Below are 15,000 nucleotides of genomic sequence, written 5' to 3' on the forward strand. Positions count from 1 at the left end.
ATCCCTTTCTACCTTCAAGCTGCTGAATTAACGTAAAAAAAAAAAATCTCTTCTTTCAGCCTACACCTCTTTCTACATTCACATTACTGAATTAGCGACAAACAGAAAATCGGTCTTCTTTCAGTCTATACTGTATCCCTTCATGCTGCCTAATTAACGAAAACAAACTGTAAAAAAAACTGTCTTCTTTCAGCCTACATCCCTTTCTCCCTTTCTACCTTCACACTTAACACTTTCGCCGGAGAGTCTAAATGAAACGCCAAGAGGAGTCAACGAGAAAGTCGCCGCGTGTTAAAAAGTTCACACTTGACCACGCGAGAGGCCCAAATTATGCTTGATTGGGTCGTGCATCTAACCCATGCTTAAGTATATTCTCTCTCTTTCTCTCTCCTTCTCTCTCTCTCTCTCTCTCTCTCTCTCTATCTCTCTTTTTTCGTGTCTCTTGGTTCATGAGAGACCTCTTTGATGTTTTCCCACAAGTCATTAAAAATAGGCAGAAATGATCAGTGGAGACAGGCGAGCAGTGCATCTGCTCCGGTAATGAGCTTCTCATTACCCATATAATTTGGGATAAAAAGCCGGCATGTTTTAATAAAGGGCCACGGCAGGCATGTGCGTGTGTGTGTGTGTGTGTGTGTGTGTGTGTGTGTGTGTGTGCGTGCGCGCATGTGGATCACTGGCAGGGAAGGGACTGGGAGTACTGTCTCTCTCTCTCTCTCTGTGTGTGTGTGTGTGTGTGTGTGTGTGTGTGTGTTTCTGAGTGGGTCGCTCACTCGCTTGCTCATTCTCATACATGTACAGCGAGATACATGATGCATCACCCAGAGATTCCAACAGATCGCTACGCCTGTGTTTGTCAAAAAAGCTGCAGCTGTGCAGTGTATAATTCTATGCAAAACGTTATAAATGAAAGTGCATTTTGGCAGCTTTTTCAAAGGGACCCATCAATGTGAATTTATAGCAGATAAAAGGGGACAGATCAATCACATGAACAAATATATTATGCCTTTACATCATGTGCTAAATGTTGGCTGGCTTGTGTGGGTGCATGTGTGCATGTGTGTATACGTGTGTGTGTGTGTGTGTGTGTGTGTGTGTGTGTGTGTGTGTGTGTGTGTGTGTGTGTGTGTGTGTGTGTGTGTGTGTGTGTGTGTGTGTGTGTATCTGTCACAGGCTGCCTCTGGAACACAAGGGCTCTTACCTGGGTCCTTTCTTGGATACCTCCATCTCATACTCCTCCTGCAGAAAGGAGAGTTTGCTGGGGAGGTACTCTTTACAGATCCGCATGGCATCGCTCCACATCTCTGAATCCTGTTCACACAAACACACACACAGATTCAAATGAAACCAGTTCCCAAGTGAAATGTAAAATTCCATGACTTTTCCCCGACAAAAAAAAACCCCCTGCATTTCTGTGACCTACTATAATGAAGGATACAATATATTGACCAAATATTTCAGAACAGTCGTGCAGCATTCAAGAATCTTTTACTTTTTTAGAGCGGGAGATATTTGTTAATGTATTTTACAAAGTGAATTTCAAACTGCTACAACACAATTCCCTGACATTCCCGAAATTCCATGACCCGTGGGGACCCTGTTAAACATACACAAGAGCACATATCCAGGACACTAGGAATAGAATGTTGAAGGGCACTCAGCAAGAAGGAGCTATATCCACCTATATACCCACTTCCCCATACATTATAGCATAGTTACAGTATTGGTAATACTAGTATTGGCAATTGTGCTTTTTTGTTTTTAAGAGTTCTGTGACTTTCTTTCTCCCGTCCCGCACTATCATAGCAGCGTCCGCTCCGCGCTCTGGGACCTCCTGATTTCCAAACGAAGCTCCGCAAGCCCCCATTTATTGCAGCCTTTCCCCATGATTTATGCGTCACGCGTAACCTCAGTTCTTAATTCAACCTTCCGAGGAAAAAGTTCTCCCTTGGCTTTTCCTTGTTGTTGATGATGTTGTTGTTGCTGCTGACTTTTAGATTTTCATTAGCATTGCTAACACACCCCCCCCCCCTCACAGCTGGTTATCAAGGAGCTCCAACACACTCTCCTCTCTCGCCTGTTTACGTAAAAAAAAAAGGGCAACCAAAACAAGAACGAAATAAATAAATAAACAAAGCAACACAAAGAGCAGAACCAAAGGGGGTGAGGGCTCAAAGGGATTGGAGATTAACTAAGATGGCCGCCGACTGGGCGCTCTTACTTTGTAGTACTTGATGGCCAGCTCGGGCCTCTGCGCGCGCAGCAGGAAGGCCTCGGCCCTCTGGAAGTCCCGCTGGTCGAAGCAGTGCTTGGCCTGGCTCACCAGCACGTCCGACACGCTGTCTGGGTCGTGAGCCTCGGCCACGCGCTGCGCACCGCCGTAGTCCTTCTGGTGCACGTACCTGGGGGGGGGGGGGGAAGACGGGGGAGACGGTCATCGGCGAACCTGAGGCCCTGCGCGGTCGTCGGCTTACCTGAGACTCTAATGTGGACATCGCCCTTAAAAAAAAGATTTTAAATCGGAAGTTTTTTTTTCTTTTTTTATTATTAAAATCGATTTGGTCTTATGAAAATCAATTTTCTCTTTAAATTCCATCACTGAAAAATGATCTGGCATCATAGGCTATGTCCAATGTCTCTCAACTTTCTCCAGCTGATGGGCAGCAAACATAAGCAGGATGTGATGTCAAAAGTAATAGAGCTCACTAGTGAGGTCATCCATAAGCATAGAGGCTGAGGCCTACAGCACGAATGATACGAATGATACTTGTAATGTCACAGAGGGCCTGATACTTACACTATACTCCCCCTACCAAAAGATTATTAGCTCTCCTACCAAACTAGATCATATTCAAGAAGGAAAATTAAAACTAAATCAAGTTATAACTTTTTGCATTTTGTAGTTTGTAGGTTAGTACTGTAAGTAGGTGGCAGGTAGTAGGTTTGGTTTTTAGGCCATCCAGCCCAGCCACACTGAACCGTAGCCTGAACATCAACACAAATGTCTGAAGAGTTGACGAGAACGGAGACTGCTAAAACCAACACAGCACAAGAGCATCGACACTACCACAGATGTTTTCATGTGTTTTCAATAGGAGGCTCCCTGAATATCAAACCCTGATGATCTTAATGTTTTTCGCACCTCACTCCACCTCCTTGAACCAATCACGCTGAAGATCTGACTGAATCCATTAACGGTGAGTCAAGCAATCCCAGAATAGCAATATCAATACAAAGTACAAAAGCTACGAGCACTGACTCAAACCATCACAATATAGTTCCAAGCCAAAGCAATCGGCTAATGGAGCCCCACTGAACAGTATGCCCTGGACCAACACCGTGGAGTAATCTGGAAATGTTCGCTGCCATGATTTATATGGGGGCCCATCTGGCGTTTACGGAGAAGTAGCGACTAATTCACTGGCTTGCTCTCATCTCTGCCAACATCAGGTGTGTTGGAGCTTCGCCACTTCTGGAGGTGTCTCTTGTGCCAGTGAAGTAAAACCAAGAATCCTCTGGACGTCTTTGGCTTATTAGGTCTTCAGGAGACAAAAAAAAATAAATAAAAATAACTGTCCTTTATTTCCCCAGAATCACAGGTCTGTGGGAACATTCAGCGCTCAGACACAACAAACTCCCCCAGCAGCACAACACTGCAGGAGTTGACTTGAGCGCAACCCTGCCTGGTGCAGCGACTAAACCTCTGCAGTGGATGCGCCTCTGTTCTCCTGCTGCTGCAGGTCTCTGCTCTCCACTGGCTCCTGATGCTGCCACCTACAGGCCTGGCCTGCTCACTGCACCTCCCTCTCTCTGCGCTCCTCTCCTCCTCCTCCTCCTCCTCCTCCTCTTCTGCTCTTGCTGGAGCTGGAGGTGTGGGGCACGTGTCTGGTCCGCGTGAGGCACGGATCAAAGCCTCGGGCCCTGACAGCATCTGATCCCCCACACCACCTGTGTGCCCCCGCTACCCTCCGCCCGCTCTCGCTCTCCCTCTCTCTCTCTCTCTCTCTCTCTCTCTCTCTCTCTCTCTCTCTCTCTCTCTCTCTCTCTCTCTCTCTCTCTCTCTCTCTCTCTCTCTCTCTCTCTTTCCTCTTCCTCTCTCTCTACCCCTCTCTCTCTCTCACCTTCCTCTTCCCCTCTTCTCTCATCCTCCTTCTCTATTCCCTCTCTTCTCGATCCCCCCGACTCGCTTTCGTCTCTCGCTCTCTCTCTTCCTCTATCTCTCCTCTCTCATCCCCTTCTCTCTGTTCCTGGCTCATCTCTATCCCTCAACTCACTCTCTCTCCCTCTTTCCCTCTCTCTCTCCCCTCTCTCTCTCTCTCTCTCTCTCTCTCTCTCTCTCTCTCTCTCTCTCTCTCTCTCCCTCCCTCTCTCCTCCTTGGATCAGCGTGTCTAAGTTATCAGGCGGTCCGTGCGCGGCAGCAGCTAATCAGGGCGGTATGGGAAGTTCAGAGGAGCCTCGCTGGCAGCCCGGCATCCCCCTTTTGAAGTGTTGCTGAGGAAGAGCCTGAAGCCCCAACTCCTGCAGAGCGAGCATGCACACACACACACACACACACACACACACACACACACACACACACACACACACACACACACACACACACACACACACACACACACACACACACACACACACACACACACACACACACACACACACACACACACACACACACACACACACACACAAACACACACTGAAATTCTCAGTTTCACACTCACACACACACACACACACACACCCTGCAATTCTCACAGTTTCTCCCAAACACACACACACAGCACTCTCTTGCGCTTTTCCAATCCCTCTCCCTCTCTCTCTCTCTCACACACACACACACACACAGACACACACAGCAATGCACTTACATCAGCACGGCCTCCTTGGGCTTGCCGGCTTTGATGAACTCTGCCTCGGCCTCCGCAAACTTGCCCTTGAAGGATAAAGACCGAAGATGACATGACGAAAAAAAAAGAGAGAGAGAAAAAGAGAGACAGAAAAAATGACAGGTCGTTGACAGACCCCCAGCACGTTATGAGAAGATTAATAATTCAGATGTGACATTTAAGTAACTGGGGAGGCGGCGCAGCAACTTTAACACACCTGAATGAGACACACACACACACACACACACACACACACACACATGCGCAAATGTGCACGCACACACTCAGTGACACACACGCACACACACACACACACACACACACACACACACACACACACACACACACACATACACACACACACACACACACACACACACAAGCACAGCAAACTTATAAATGTTTGAGAGACTGCGGAGAGAACCAGAGTAGGAAGGGAAGCCCTAAGTGACAGTGGGGCGGACTTTCAAGTCTCTCTATGCAGTGAAAGTGGAATGATTATTCTTTTTTTATACCAAGGTGGAAGACGAACAGATGGCAATGAAAGAGAGAAAACGAGACAGGGACAGAGAAGAGAGAGAGAGAGAGAGAGAGAGAGAGAGACGGGGGAGAGAGAGAGAGGGAATGAGAGAGAGAGAGAGAGAGAGAGTCAAAGGAGTGTACCTCGTCCTCAAGGAACATGGCGTGCTTGTAGTGGACATCGGGGATCTTGTGCTTGAGGGAGAGGCGCGCCAGCTCGAAGGCAAAGTCAAAAGAGCTGGAGACGGAGCAGACAGAAGTGGCACAGTCACAAACAACAACAGCGACAGCAGGCCTTTGTAACAGCACAACCAAACACAACAACAAAAAAAAAGTCAACTTGGAAAAATGCCTCATCATCACCGGGGGGAAAAAAAGGAAAAAGAAAAAAAAAACATTTGAAAAAGTTTTTTCAGACTTCCGAAAATAAAAATCTCTAAACATGCAGCGGAAGAATCGAGGTGCGAGGTTTTGCATTTTAATGCGCCGTTATTATCCTGTGCGTCTCCCTTTCTTTGTTTTGTTTTGTATTGTTTGGTTGTTTGTGCAAACACGGCACCTCACTTGCCCCAGTAAATAAACTTGCAAATAATTCAGGAAGTGACAGACAGCGGCAGCACCAGTCAGAGCCCCTGAGATGGGCGGGGCGCTTATGCCTTCCTGCTTAATCATTGAGAATGTACCTGTGTGTGTGTGTGTGTGTGTGTGTGTGTGTGTGTGTGTGTGTGTGTGTGTGTGTGTGTGTGTGTCTGTGTCTGTGTGTGTCTGTGTGTATTTGTGGATATAGAAATGGCATATGTGAGTATATGTGTGTGTGCTTATCCGTTTATCCAGAAGTGGTATACCTGAGTGTGTGTGCAGATGTGTGTATGTGCATGCATGACTCAAACCTGCATCTCGGTACATGTGTCTCTGTTTGTACTGTGTCTGTATGTGTGTGTGCTGAGTGAGTGTGTGTGCTAGCACTAGGCTGTGTCTGTATGTGTGTGTGCTGAGTGTGTGTGTGTGTGTGTGTGTGCTAGCACTAGGCTGCGTCTGTATGTGTGTGTGCTGAATGTGTGTGTGTGTGTGTGTGTGTGTGTGTGTGCTAGCACTAGGCTGTGTCTGTATGTGTGCGTGTGTGTTGAGTGAGTGTGTGTGCTAGCACTAGGCTGTGTCTGTATGTGTGTGTGTTGAGTGAGTGTGTGTGCTAGCACTAGGCTGTGTCTGCTACAGTGTGACTCATGTAAGGGTGCTGCCTGCATCAGATGTGCTGTTCCCACACAATAGCCTACCCCTCACACACACACACACACACACACACACACACACACACACACACATCCCGGAGGACTCACCAGTTCTCTGTGGCGAACTCTACGGCGGTCTCCAGCATGCCGAACTTGTTAAGCAGTTTGACGGCCGCCTCGCCCCCCAGACTCTTGGCCCACAGGTACGCCAACTGCTTCTGGGCTGCCGCTCCTCCCTGGTTCTTCGCCACCTGTCCCCCGAACACACACACACGCACACACACACACACAAACGCACACACACACATACAAATACACACGTAAATATGCATCAATACTCTCACAAGGAGACACACAAACACGCCCAACAGCTTGCGCTCACACACACACACACACACACACACACACCTTGGGAGACAAACAGACACGAATGTGGGGTGTGCATGAGCCTTCAGCAACACCAACAACAACCACATATGCACATATGTGAACATAAACATGGTCTCTCTCTCTCTCTCTCTCTCTCTCTCTCTCTCTCTCACACACACACACGGTTACACACACACAGAAACAGACACACACACACGATTACACACACACACACACACACACACACACACACACACACACACACACACACACACACACACACACACACACACACACACACACACACACACACACACACACACACACACACACACACACACACAGAAACAGACACAGACACGGTTAATCAGACACAGACAAACACACACACACACACACACACACACACACACATACAGACACAAGACACACACACACACACACACAAACATACACACACACACACACACACACACACACACACACACACACACACAGAAACAGACACAGACACGGTTAAACAGACACAGACAAACACACACACACACACACACACACACACACACACACACACACAGACACAAGACACACACACACACACACACACACACACACAGACACACACACACACACACAGAAGAGTGAGGATGCGCCACTCCTGCCTCATGCGGAGCAGAAAGCCCACAAAAGCTGCGTGGAGCTGCAGAGCGGGGGCGTGTTGTGTGTGTGTTTGTGCGTGAGCGCCGTGCCAATGAAGATGGAAGGATGGAGAGAGAAGGAGAGACGGAGAGAGAGAAGCGCATAAAGCAGCAGGCCACATTTCTCTTTTGATTATAAATAAAAACATAAAAACATTGCATTGTGTGTGACTGTGTATGTGTATGTGCCTGTCTGTGTGTGTGTGTGTGTGTTTGTGCGCATTCAGCAGGTGGTGTCTGACAGACTGAAGGGGAAGCATGGGAACAACCACTGAGAAGCAGACGCATGCATTATAGATATTAACTGCCATCCACTATATACATGCCCACTTGTTTATCAAGTAGCACTGCGTTTGAAGTTTGCCATTTATGCAAACCCGTCCAACTACACTAACGACTTTGCCCCCCCTCCGTTTTCCCCATAACGATTTCACATCATGAGAGATGACGAGATCATGGGCGCCTGGTTCTGTTTTAAAATGGGGGGAGCATTTTAAACAGCTGCCAAAGGCACATCAGAACTTGAATTTCCAAACGAATGTACAAGCATTTCCAGCCAAGAGGCATCCACCTAGTGGTCTATGATTTAGGTTAAGGGTGCACTGACAAGAGAAATCATTGTGCTTACCGACGTATTATGATATAGGGCTATGTTTATTTGGCGACCGAACAATGTCTAATACTTGTATTTCCAGACACACACACAGACACACACTCTCTCTCTCTGTCATACACACACAAACATACTCAAAGAAGCATGCATGCACACACACACAAACACACACACACAGACACACACTCTCTCTCTCTCTCTGTCATACACACACACACACACAAACACACACAGAGAAGCATGCATGCATGCACACACACACACACCGACCCACCCATCTACACATACACACTTACCCTGTAGGCTTCCTCCCACATGTCATGACCTCTGTACATGTGGACAGCTCCCTTCCAATCCTGACCCTCTAAGTAGTGGTACTCAGCCTCCTGGAGCCGATTCTCTGCCTCCAGCTCCTAGAGCACGCACACACACACGCACACACGCACACACGCACACACACACACACACACACACACACACACACACACACACACACACACACACAAAAAAAAAAAAATTACATATTAATAGATAAAAACATACAAAGCCCCTTAAATACAAATCACACACACACAAGCCCATTTAATTACTTTTCCATGGTCATACATGTAGGGCTTTAGCAGACGTTGGCACTGAGGTTACGCTTTCAGTACAACTTGTTTGTTTGTCTGGTTGTGTGCAAGATTACACAAAAACTGCTGCTTCGATTTTTCACCAAAAGTTGAAATGGAAAGGTGTCACCATAGGTCAAGACCAACCTTTTTCCGGAGAAGAGGGATTCACCAAATATTCCACAAATTTTGTTTCACTTCTCCTACAGTTGTGTGAAACGGCATAAAGCATTTGACCTTGGTGGAGGTCAACGTTCTCTGAATCTCCACCACTTTCGGTTTTGTAGTATTCCGTTTACACTATGAAGGACAGCTATCTCTTGTCTTGCCAGGGGCAATCAAATAAGACCCAAGATGGAGTTCAGCCCTCAGGTGCTTTCGCCAACACACAGCGGGTGCATTTGGAGTTTTGACTGGACAGCTCTCGACTTGTGATATCCGCTCTATTTGTGACACAAGGGGATAACTTCTAATCCTCTGCACAACTATCATGCAAAGGCAATGCAGATGCACTGCATTTCAACCAAAATTATACTGCATATATGTCGGGCGCTGTGGCACAACAGGCTACAGCGCTCGTGCCATACACCGGTCCCAGGTTCGAGTCCGACCTGCGGTCATGTCCCGATCCCACCCCATCTCTCTCTCCCACCTGCTTCCTGTCTACCTCTTCACTGTCCCGTCATAATAAAGGCAAAAAGGCAAAAAAATATACATTATACTACATATACTGCATATACTAATTTAAGGATACATAGAATGTTTTCTTAAGCAGGGTATTGTGCCGCAGTGAGACTAGTGGCACCGTTGGCTAGGTGGGCATGGTGTGGGTGGACAGATGGACAGGTCACCTTGGCCAGGTGGACGTGGGTCTCCTGCAGCAAGTCCGGGTGGTGGCGGGCCACCAGGCGGATCATGTCGTCGTACATCTTGTTCTTCTTGTACATGGTGATGGCCAAGTCAGGCTGGTCCACGGCGGAGAAGAGCCTGCAGAGGAGAGCACGAGTGGGGGTGAACCGCCAATAGCCTCCACTGTCAGAGGGATCTTCACTACATGCATTTACATTACATTACATTACATTACATTTGGCTGACGCTTTTTAACCAAAGCGACTTACAACATTTAAGCTTTTAAGAGCAATTCTAGCTTTTAAGAGCAATTCTGCCATTTACCATTTTGATGACTCCATTGCCATCAGTGAATTCGATGCTATTAACTGAATGTCAGATATAGAGGTGAAATCACTAAACACCAGTCTGTATAAGAGTCTTAAGGGCGTATTCACACCAGGAAGGTCCGTTAGTTCACTTACTTGGTCCGGACCAATTTTTTTTTCTTTTTTTCTTTTTTAGTGCGGTTCGCTTTCACACCGTGATTAATTGCAACCGGACCAGAATTTATAAACAAAAGCACATGTGCTAATGTCGTTCAACCATTGGCTGGTAAACGTGTAGGTGGGGTGAAGAATAGGATGCCAAAGTCAAAGTTGGCCCACGTAAATACTATGTTTGCGTACTGTACTCGTTATTATCCTAGCAATATAGTTTATACAGTTACAGCTTTGCAGAAGTGCTTGAGCGTCAAGACGTTTGATGCAAGTTTAACAATATCATGCTCGTAATTTTGCAACGACGAAGACGTGAAACAAAACAGCTGAGAAGAGCTCTCTTGTGTGTCCAACATGCTAACAGCAGGCCTACGGAAGACGGAACGGGTAGGAGATGCAAAATCAAATTATTGTTGGCAAAAAAGCGTTAGCCCACTGCTGCTTACAGCTGTTGTGCGTCACGGAGCTATCCTACATTTCCCATAATGCGCAAAAACTACGGGAGCTCGTCAAATCCAAAAAAGGTAGATTTCTGTAACTGGGTCGGATCGAGGTCGGTCTGCTTTCACACCATAAACGAACCGCACCAGGGTTCGATAGGAACCGCTCCGAGACCACCTCCTCAGCTGGGTCTCGGTCCGCTTGTTTGGTCCGCACTAGAGTTCGAGTGATTGTATTCACACCAGTCAAAAAGGTCCGAACCAAGCAAGAAACGAACTTGAGTTCGTTTTAATCGAACTAAACAAGGCAGGTGTGAATACCATCACTGACTTTATTGAACTCTCACTGCGTAAAAGGCATATTTTTGATTGCCTTCATTAAGTATAAGCCTGTCAAAAAATGTCGGAGGTATTAAGCCCTGCTATCAAATGATACAGACCGTTGTTTTCACTAAGGTGTTGACTTTGTAAAAAAAAAAAAAACACATTGCATAGACTTCAAAACCGTTTGCTTCAAGCGTTAAATGTAAGCAGCCTTTCTAAGAAGCCCAGATAACACTGATACTGAAAATCACTGGCATTCTATTTTGCCGCCACTGCCGCCACCGTGAATTCAAAACGAGCCTAAACTGGTTTTGAGAGAGATAAGCAAAAAATAAAGTATTCTGCTTTTAGAGCAGTAAACAGAAATCAACATGAAACAAGTCTCCTGGAAAACAGTTACTGAGTGAAATATTATTAGCCACCATGGCTCACATATATACGCTCCAGAAAGGCACACTCCACACCCCAGACACCTTGCTGTTGTATCTAACATAGAAAATCATTCCCATTCTTTAAAGAAAAAAAAAAGAAAAAAACTCCACATATAAATAAGAGGCTTGGCCCTCGAGCTGTGAACCATGGTAATGATTGGATTCTTGGGTTAGATTTACCCGCAATACAAGCGCCAGCTGCCCAATCAAAGTTCAATTTGCTGGCGACTCACAATGGCGGTATGACATTTGTTTGGCGATTAGTTGCAGCAGGAGCCCTTGATCGTGGCGCGCGTTTGCGCTGTGGTGCCGGGTGGTGACATGGTCGGCGTGCGAGTGTTGTGACTAAACTATAAATCACATCCCTGAGCGAGCCGCCAGTCTCGTGTCGCAACACTTCTGCCTTCAACAGCGATAAAAAATCCATTATTAATTTCACCCAGCCTGAGAGCGGATCGATACCACTGAAAACAGGAAGACGCAGAGAGAGAGAGAGAGAGAGAGAGAGAGAGGGAGGGAGGGAGAGTGACAGAGAAGAGTGAGAAAGAAAGTGGGCCAAGAGTAGAAGAGTTTTGAAGAGTCGTAAGAAGTGAGACTGTATCACGTTGTGAAGGAAGAACAGATAGAGAAGAAAAGAAGGAGAGAAAACATGACTGGATGGAAAAAAGTAAGAAAAAAGATAGTAAAGGTAAAAAAAAGACAAAGATGGGCGTGCGTGCATATACGTGTATGTGTGTGTGTGTGTGTGTGTGTGTGTGTGTGTGTGTGTGTGTGTGTGTGTGTGTGTGTGTGTGTGTGTGTGTGTGTGTGTGGTGTGTGTGTGTGTGTGTGTGTGTGTGTGTGAGAGAGAGAGTGAGACAGGAACTTTACCTCTCTGCTTCCTTGTACTTGCCCTCCATCTCCAGCTCCTTTGCCCTGCTCACGTACAGATCCGACACCTCCTGTGGGGTCATACACTTCACCGCCAGCTACAGCAGGAACAGAGAGAGAGAGAGAGAGAGAGAGAGAGAGAGAGAGAGAGAGAGAGAGAGAGAGAGAGAGGGAGAGAGAGAGAGAGGGGAAGAGACAGGTGGAAGAGGAAATAGAGGGCAGGTGGAAAAGAAAAAAAAAGGGAAAGTCGACAAAGTGAAGATACCAGAAAGATGAAGAGAGTGCCAGCGACTCCGAGACACGGCGAGAGCGTGGACGCGCGTGGAACCGACAGGGCGTACGTGTTTGGGGCGGCCATTATCCTCCAGCTCTGGCCTCCGCCGAGGAAGTACAGGGAGAGGCCGGGGCACTGTCTGTCCAGCGCTCAATTAGGCCCGGAGCCAAAAGCCCCGTCCATGTGTGTGTGTGTGTGTGTGTGTGTGCCGCATGTAAAGCCGTGCCCTGGGGTCTGACACCTTCTCCAGCAGCACTCTCTTCTGCTGAGACAGGGGTCACACTTGGCTACGCTCGACGCTCTCTGGACTGAGCTGGACATCAAATGTGTCCGGGGCATCTGAAGGTGTTTTGCTTAAACTACTGGGTATAGGCTGACACTGTACTTTTGTACAGGGAGCATCGTGCTGGGCTACTTGGTAATAATGGTGTTCCTCAGTTTACAAGAGCAAATGAGTGTGTCTCTGTGTGTGTGTGTGTGTGTGTGTGTGTGTGTGTGTGTGCAAGAGGAAAGGAGTGCACTCTGTGTGTATGTGTGTGTGTGTGTGTGTGTGTGTGTGTGTGTGTGTGTGTGTGTCTCTGTGTGTAGCATCTGAAAGTGTTCTGTTTGTCTCTGGTTGTCTTGTCCATGGTGGCATGTGTTTCTCCTCTAGTCTAGAACTAGTACTAGGCGCGCCACTATGACGCAACCGGTCTACGAATCCGGCCTTAGAACCACGCAGCCCCTGGAATGAGACACAGCTACAGTCTACCGACTCCTCCATCTTAGAATAGATCAACACTGAACAAGATACAAAGAAAACATGTTGAGAGTCCTTGCCATAACTGCAATAAATGAAAATGTAATCCTTCTATATGCTCAACAACTGATTGCTCTCAAATTTTATACATGAATTCACATCTGTAGGCAAGTCATGCGGCTTCAATAGTTTGCCGAAATTGACAACTGTAACTCAGTAAACTTTCCTTATCTGCGGGATAAATTTGCTCCAACACCGTGCTGTGTTCATACATGCTAATGAAGTAGCATGACGTAGCTTATGGTGATGAGTTCTGAGGGTAGTGTGTTAGCAGGTGTACTGACCCGTGGTGACCAGAGTCCATGGGGCAGCCGTGGCCTACTGCTTAGACCTTCGGGCTTGTAACCGAAGGGTTGCTGGTTCGATTCCCGACCGGTATAAAAAATGTGAAGTAGCCGCTGGAGCAAGTGTGTGTTCACTGTGTGCTCTGTGTTTTCACTTGATAGATAGAAAGTATCTATCTATCTTCACTAATTCATGGATGGGATCAATGCAGAGACCAAATTTCTTGTTACGCCAAGTGTACTTAGCCTAGGAACCTGATTTTTTTTACTTTCCATGAAGATGGACACGGCCCCCCTCACCTTGTGGGCCTCCTCCCAGCGTCCTGCTTGAGTGTACATGTCGATGGCCGCCTTGATCTGATCCCCTTTGACAAACAGCCGCTCGGCAACCTGGAGAGCAAGGAAACACCAGGACACCCGTTAGACATCAGGCTCTTTGGATGAATATACACAGACGATGACAGCTTTGGCCAAAGGTGAAGGACAACACTTTAGTGTGTAAAAAAAATTCAGGTGTGTGTGTGTGTGTGTGTGTGTGTGTGTGAGAATGTGTGCATGTGTGTGTAAATGTGTGCATGCGTGTGTGTGTGTGTGTGTGTGTGTGTGTGTGTGTGCGTGCGTGTGTGTGTGTGTTGGCTCTTTTCGTTTTGTATCTGCAGTCAAGTGCCAGCTGGTGAGTTGCGTCCCTGCTGCGTAGCCAGATTGGGTAAAAGCTGAGGCTCGTTCATCATCCCAAGCAGACACACAGCTCCCGGATCAGTTTTTCACCCCCTTTACGTCTAATCAATACCGCTCAAGCAGTAAAAACAAAAACCTGATCAAACTGCAGCTCCGCTCCGCCATGAAAAATTAGGCCACTTCTTGTGCTAGCGTTAGCAAGATTTATCACCAGGATGCATCCTGCAACAATGCGATTTTATGAGAGTCCAATCCCACTTTTTAAGCAGCTCCGTGCTTCACTCTGTTGGCTCCGGTCCTCAGCGTTTGCGTAAAAAAAAAAACGCTGGCCGGAAAAGTTGTCCGGCGAAGAACAAAGCGCTTCCCTACACTTCCTTGGCAGCTCCGTGCATTTCCATCGATTTGCTCCGCAGACGCCCTCGTCCAGCGCCACTTAACAAGCGAGACGGATCAAAAGCCCCGGGGCACCGGGTTGCCGCGGGAGCCGATAGCCGCCGCTGTGCCGCACTGCCCAGAGGGTCTGGCCCCGACCTGGCCCTGCTCTGGCCCTGTGCTGGCGGTCAGGTCCGGGTCCAGCCAACTGTGCGTTTGTGTTTGAACTCATCTTGATGGTTATAGGGGACTGTATGTATACTGTAGACTGACA

At 47.4% G+C, this 15,000-nt stretch overlaps 1 protein-coding gene across 1 annotated transcript in view; it reads right to left on the reverse strand.

Moving 5' to 3' along the window:
* The window catches only part of ift172 (intraflagellar transport 172), a 54,297-nt gene that overhangs the window by 12,235 nt on the left and 27,062 nt on the right, over positions 1-15,000 (reverse strand). The window contains exons 26-34 of the mRNA XM_062550935.1: positions 13,977-14,066; positions 12,320-12,417; positions 9,778-9,913; positions 8,612-8,728; positions 6,744-6,886; positions 5,551-5,644; positions 4,870-4,934; positions 2,222-2,402; positions 1,202-1,311 (exon numbers count right to left, since the gene is read on the reverse strand). Coding sequence (XP_062406919.1) covers positions 1,202-1,311; positions 2,222-2,402; positions 4,870-4,934; positions 5,551-5,644; positions 6,744-6,886; positions 8,612-8,728; positions 9,778-9,913; positions 12,320-12,417; positions 13,977-14,066 — 1,034 coding nt within the window. The remainder of the gene's footprint in view (positions 1-1,201; positions 1,312-2,221; positions 2,403-4,869; positions 4,935-5,550; positions 5,645-6,743; positions 6,887-8,611; positions 8,729-9,777; positions 9,914-12,319; positions 12,418-13,976; positions 14,067-15,000) is intronic.

The sequence above is a fragment of the Sardina pilchardus genome, chromosome 12 (assembly GCF_963854185.1).
Source record: "Sardina pilchardus chromosome 12, fSarPil1.1, whole genome shotgun sequence".
NCBI lineage: Eukaryota > Metazoa > Chordata > Actinopteri > Clupeiformes > Clupeidae > Sardina > Sardina pilchardus.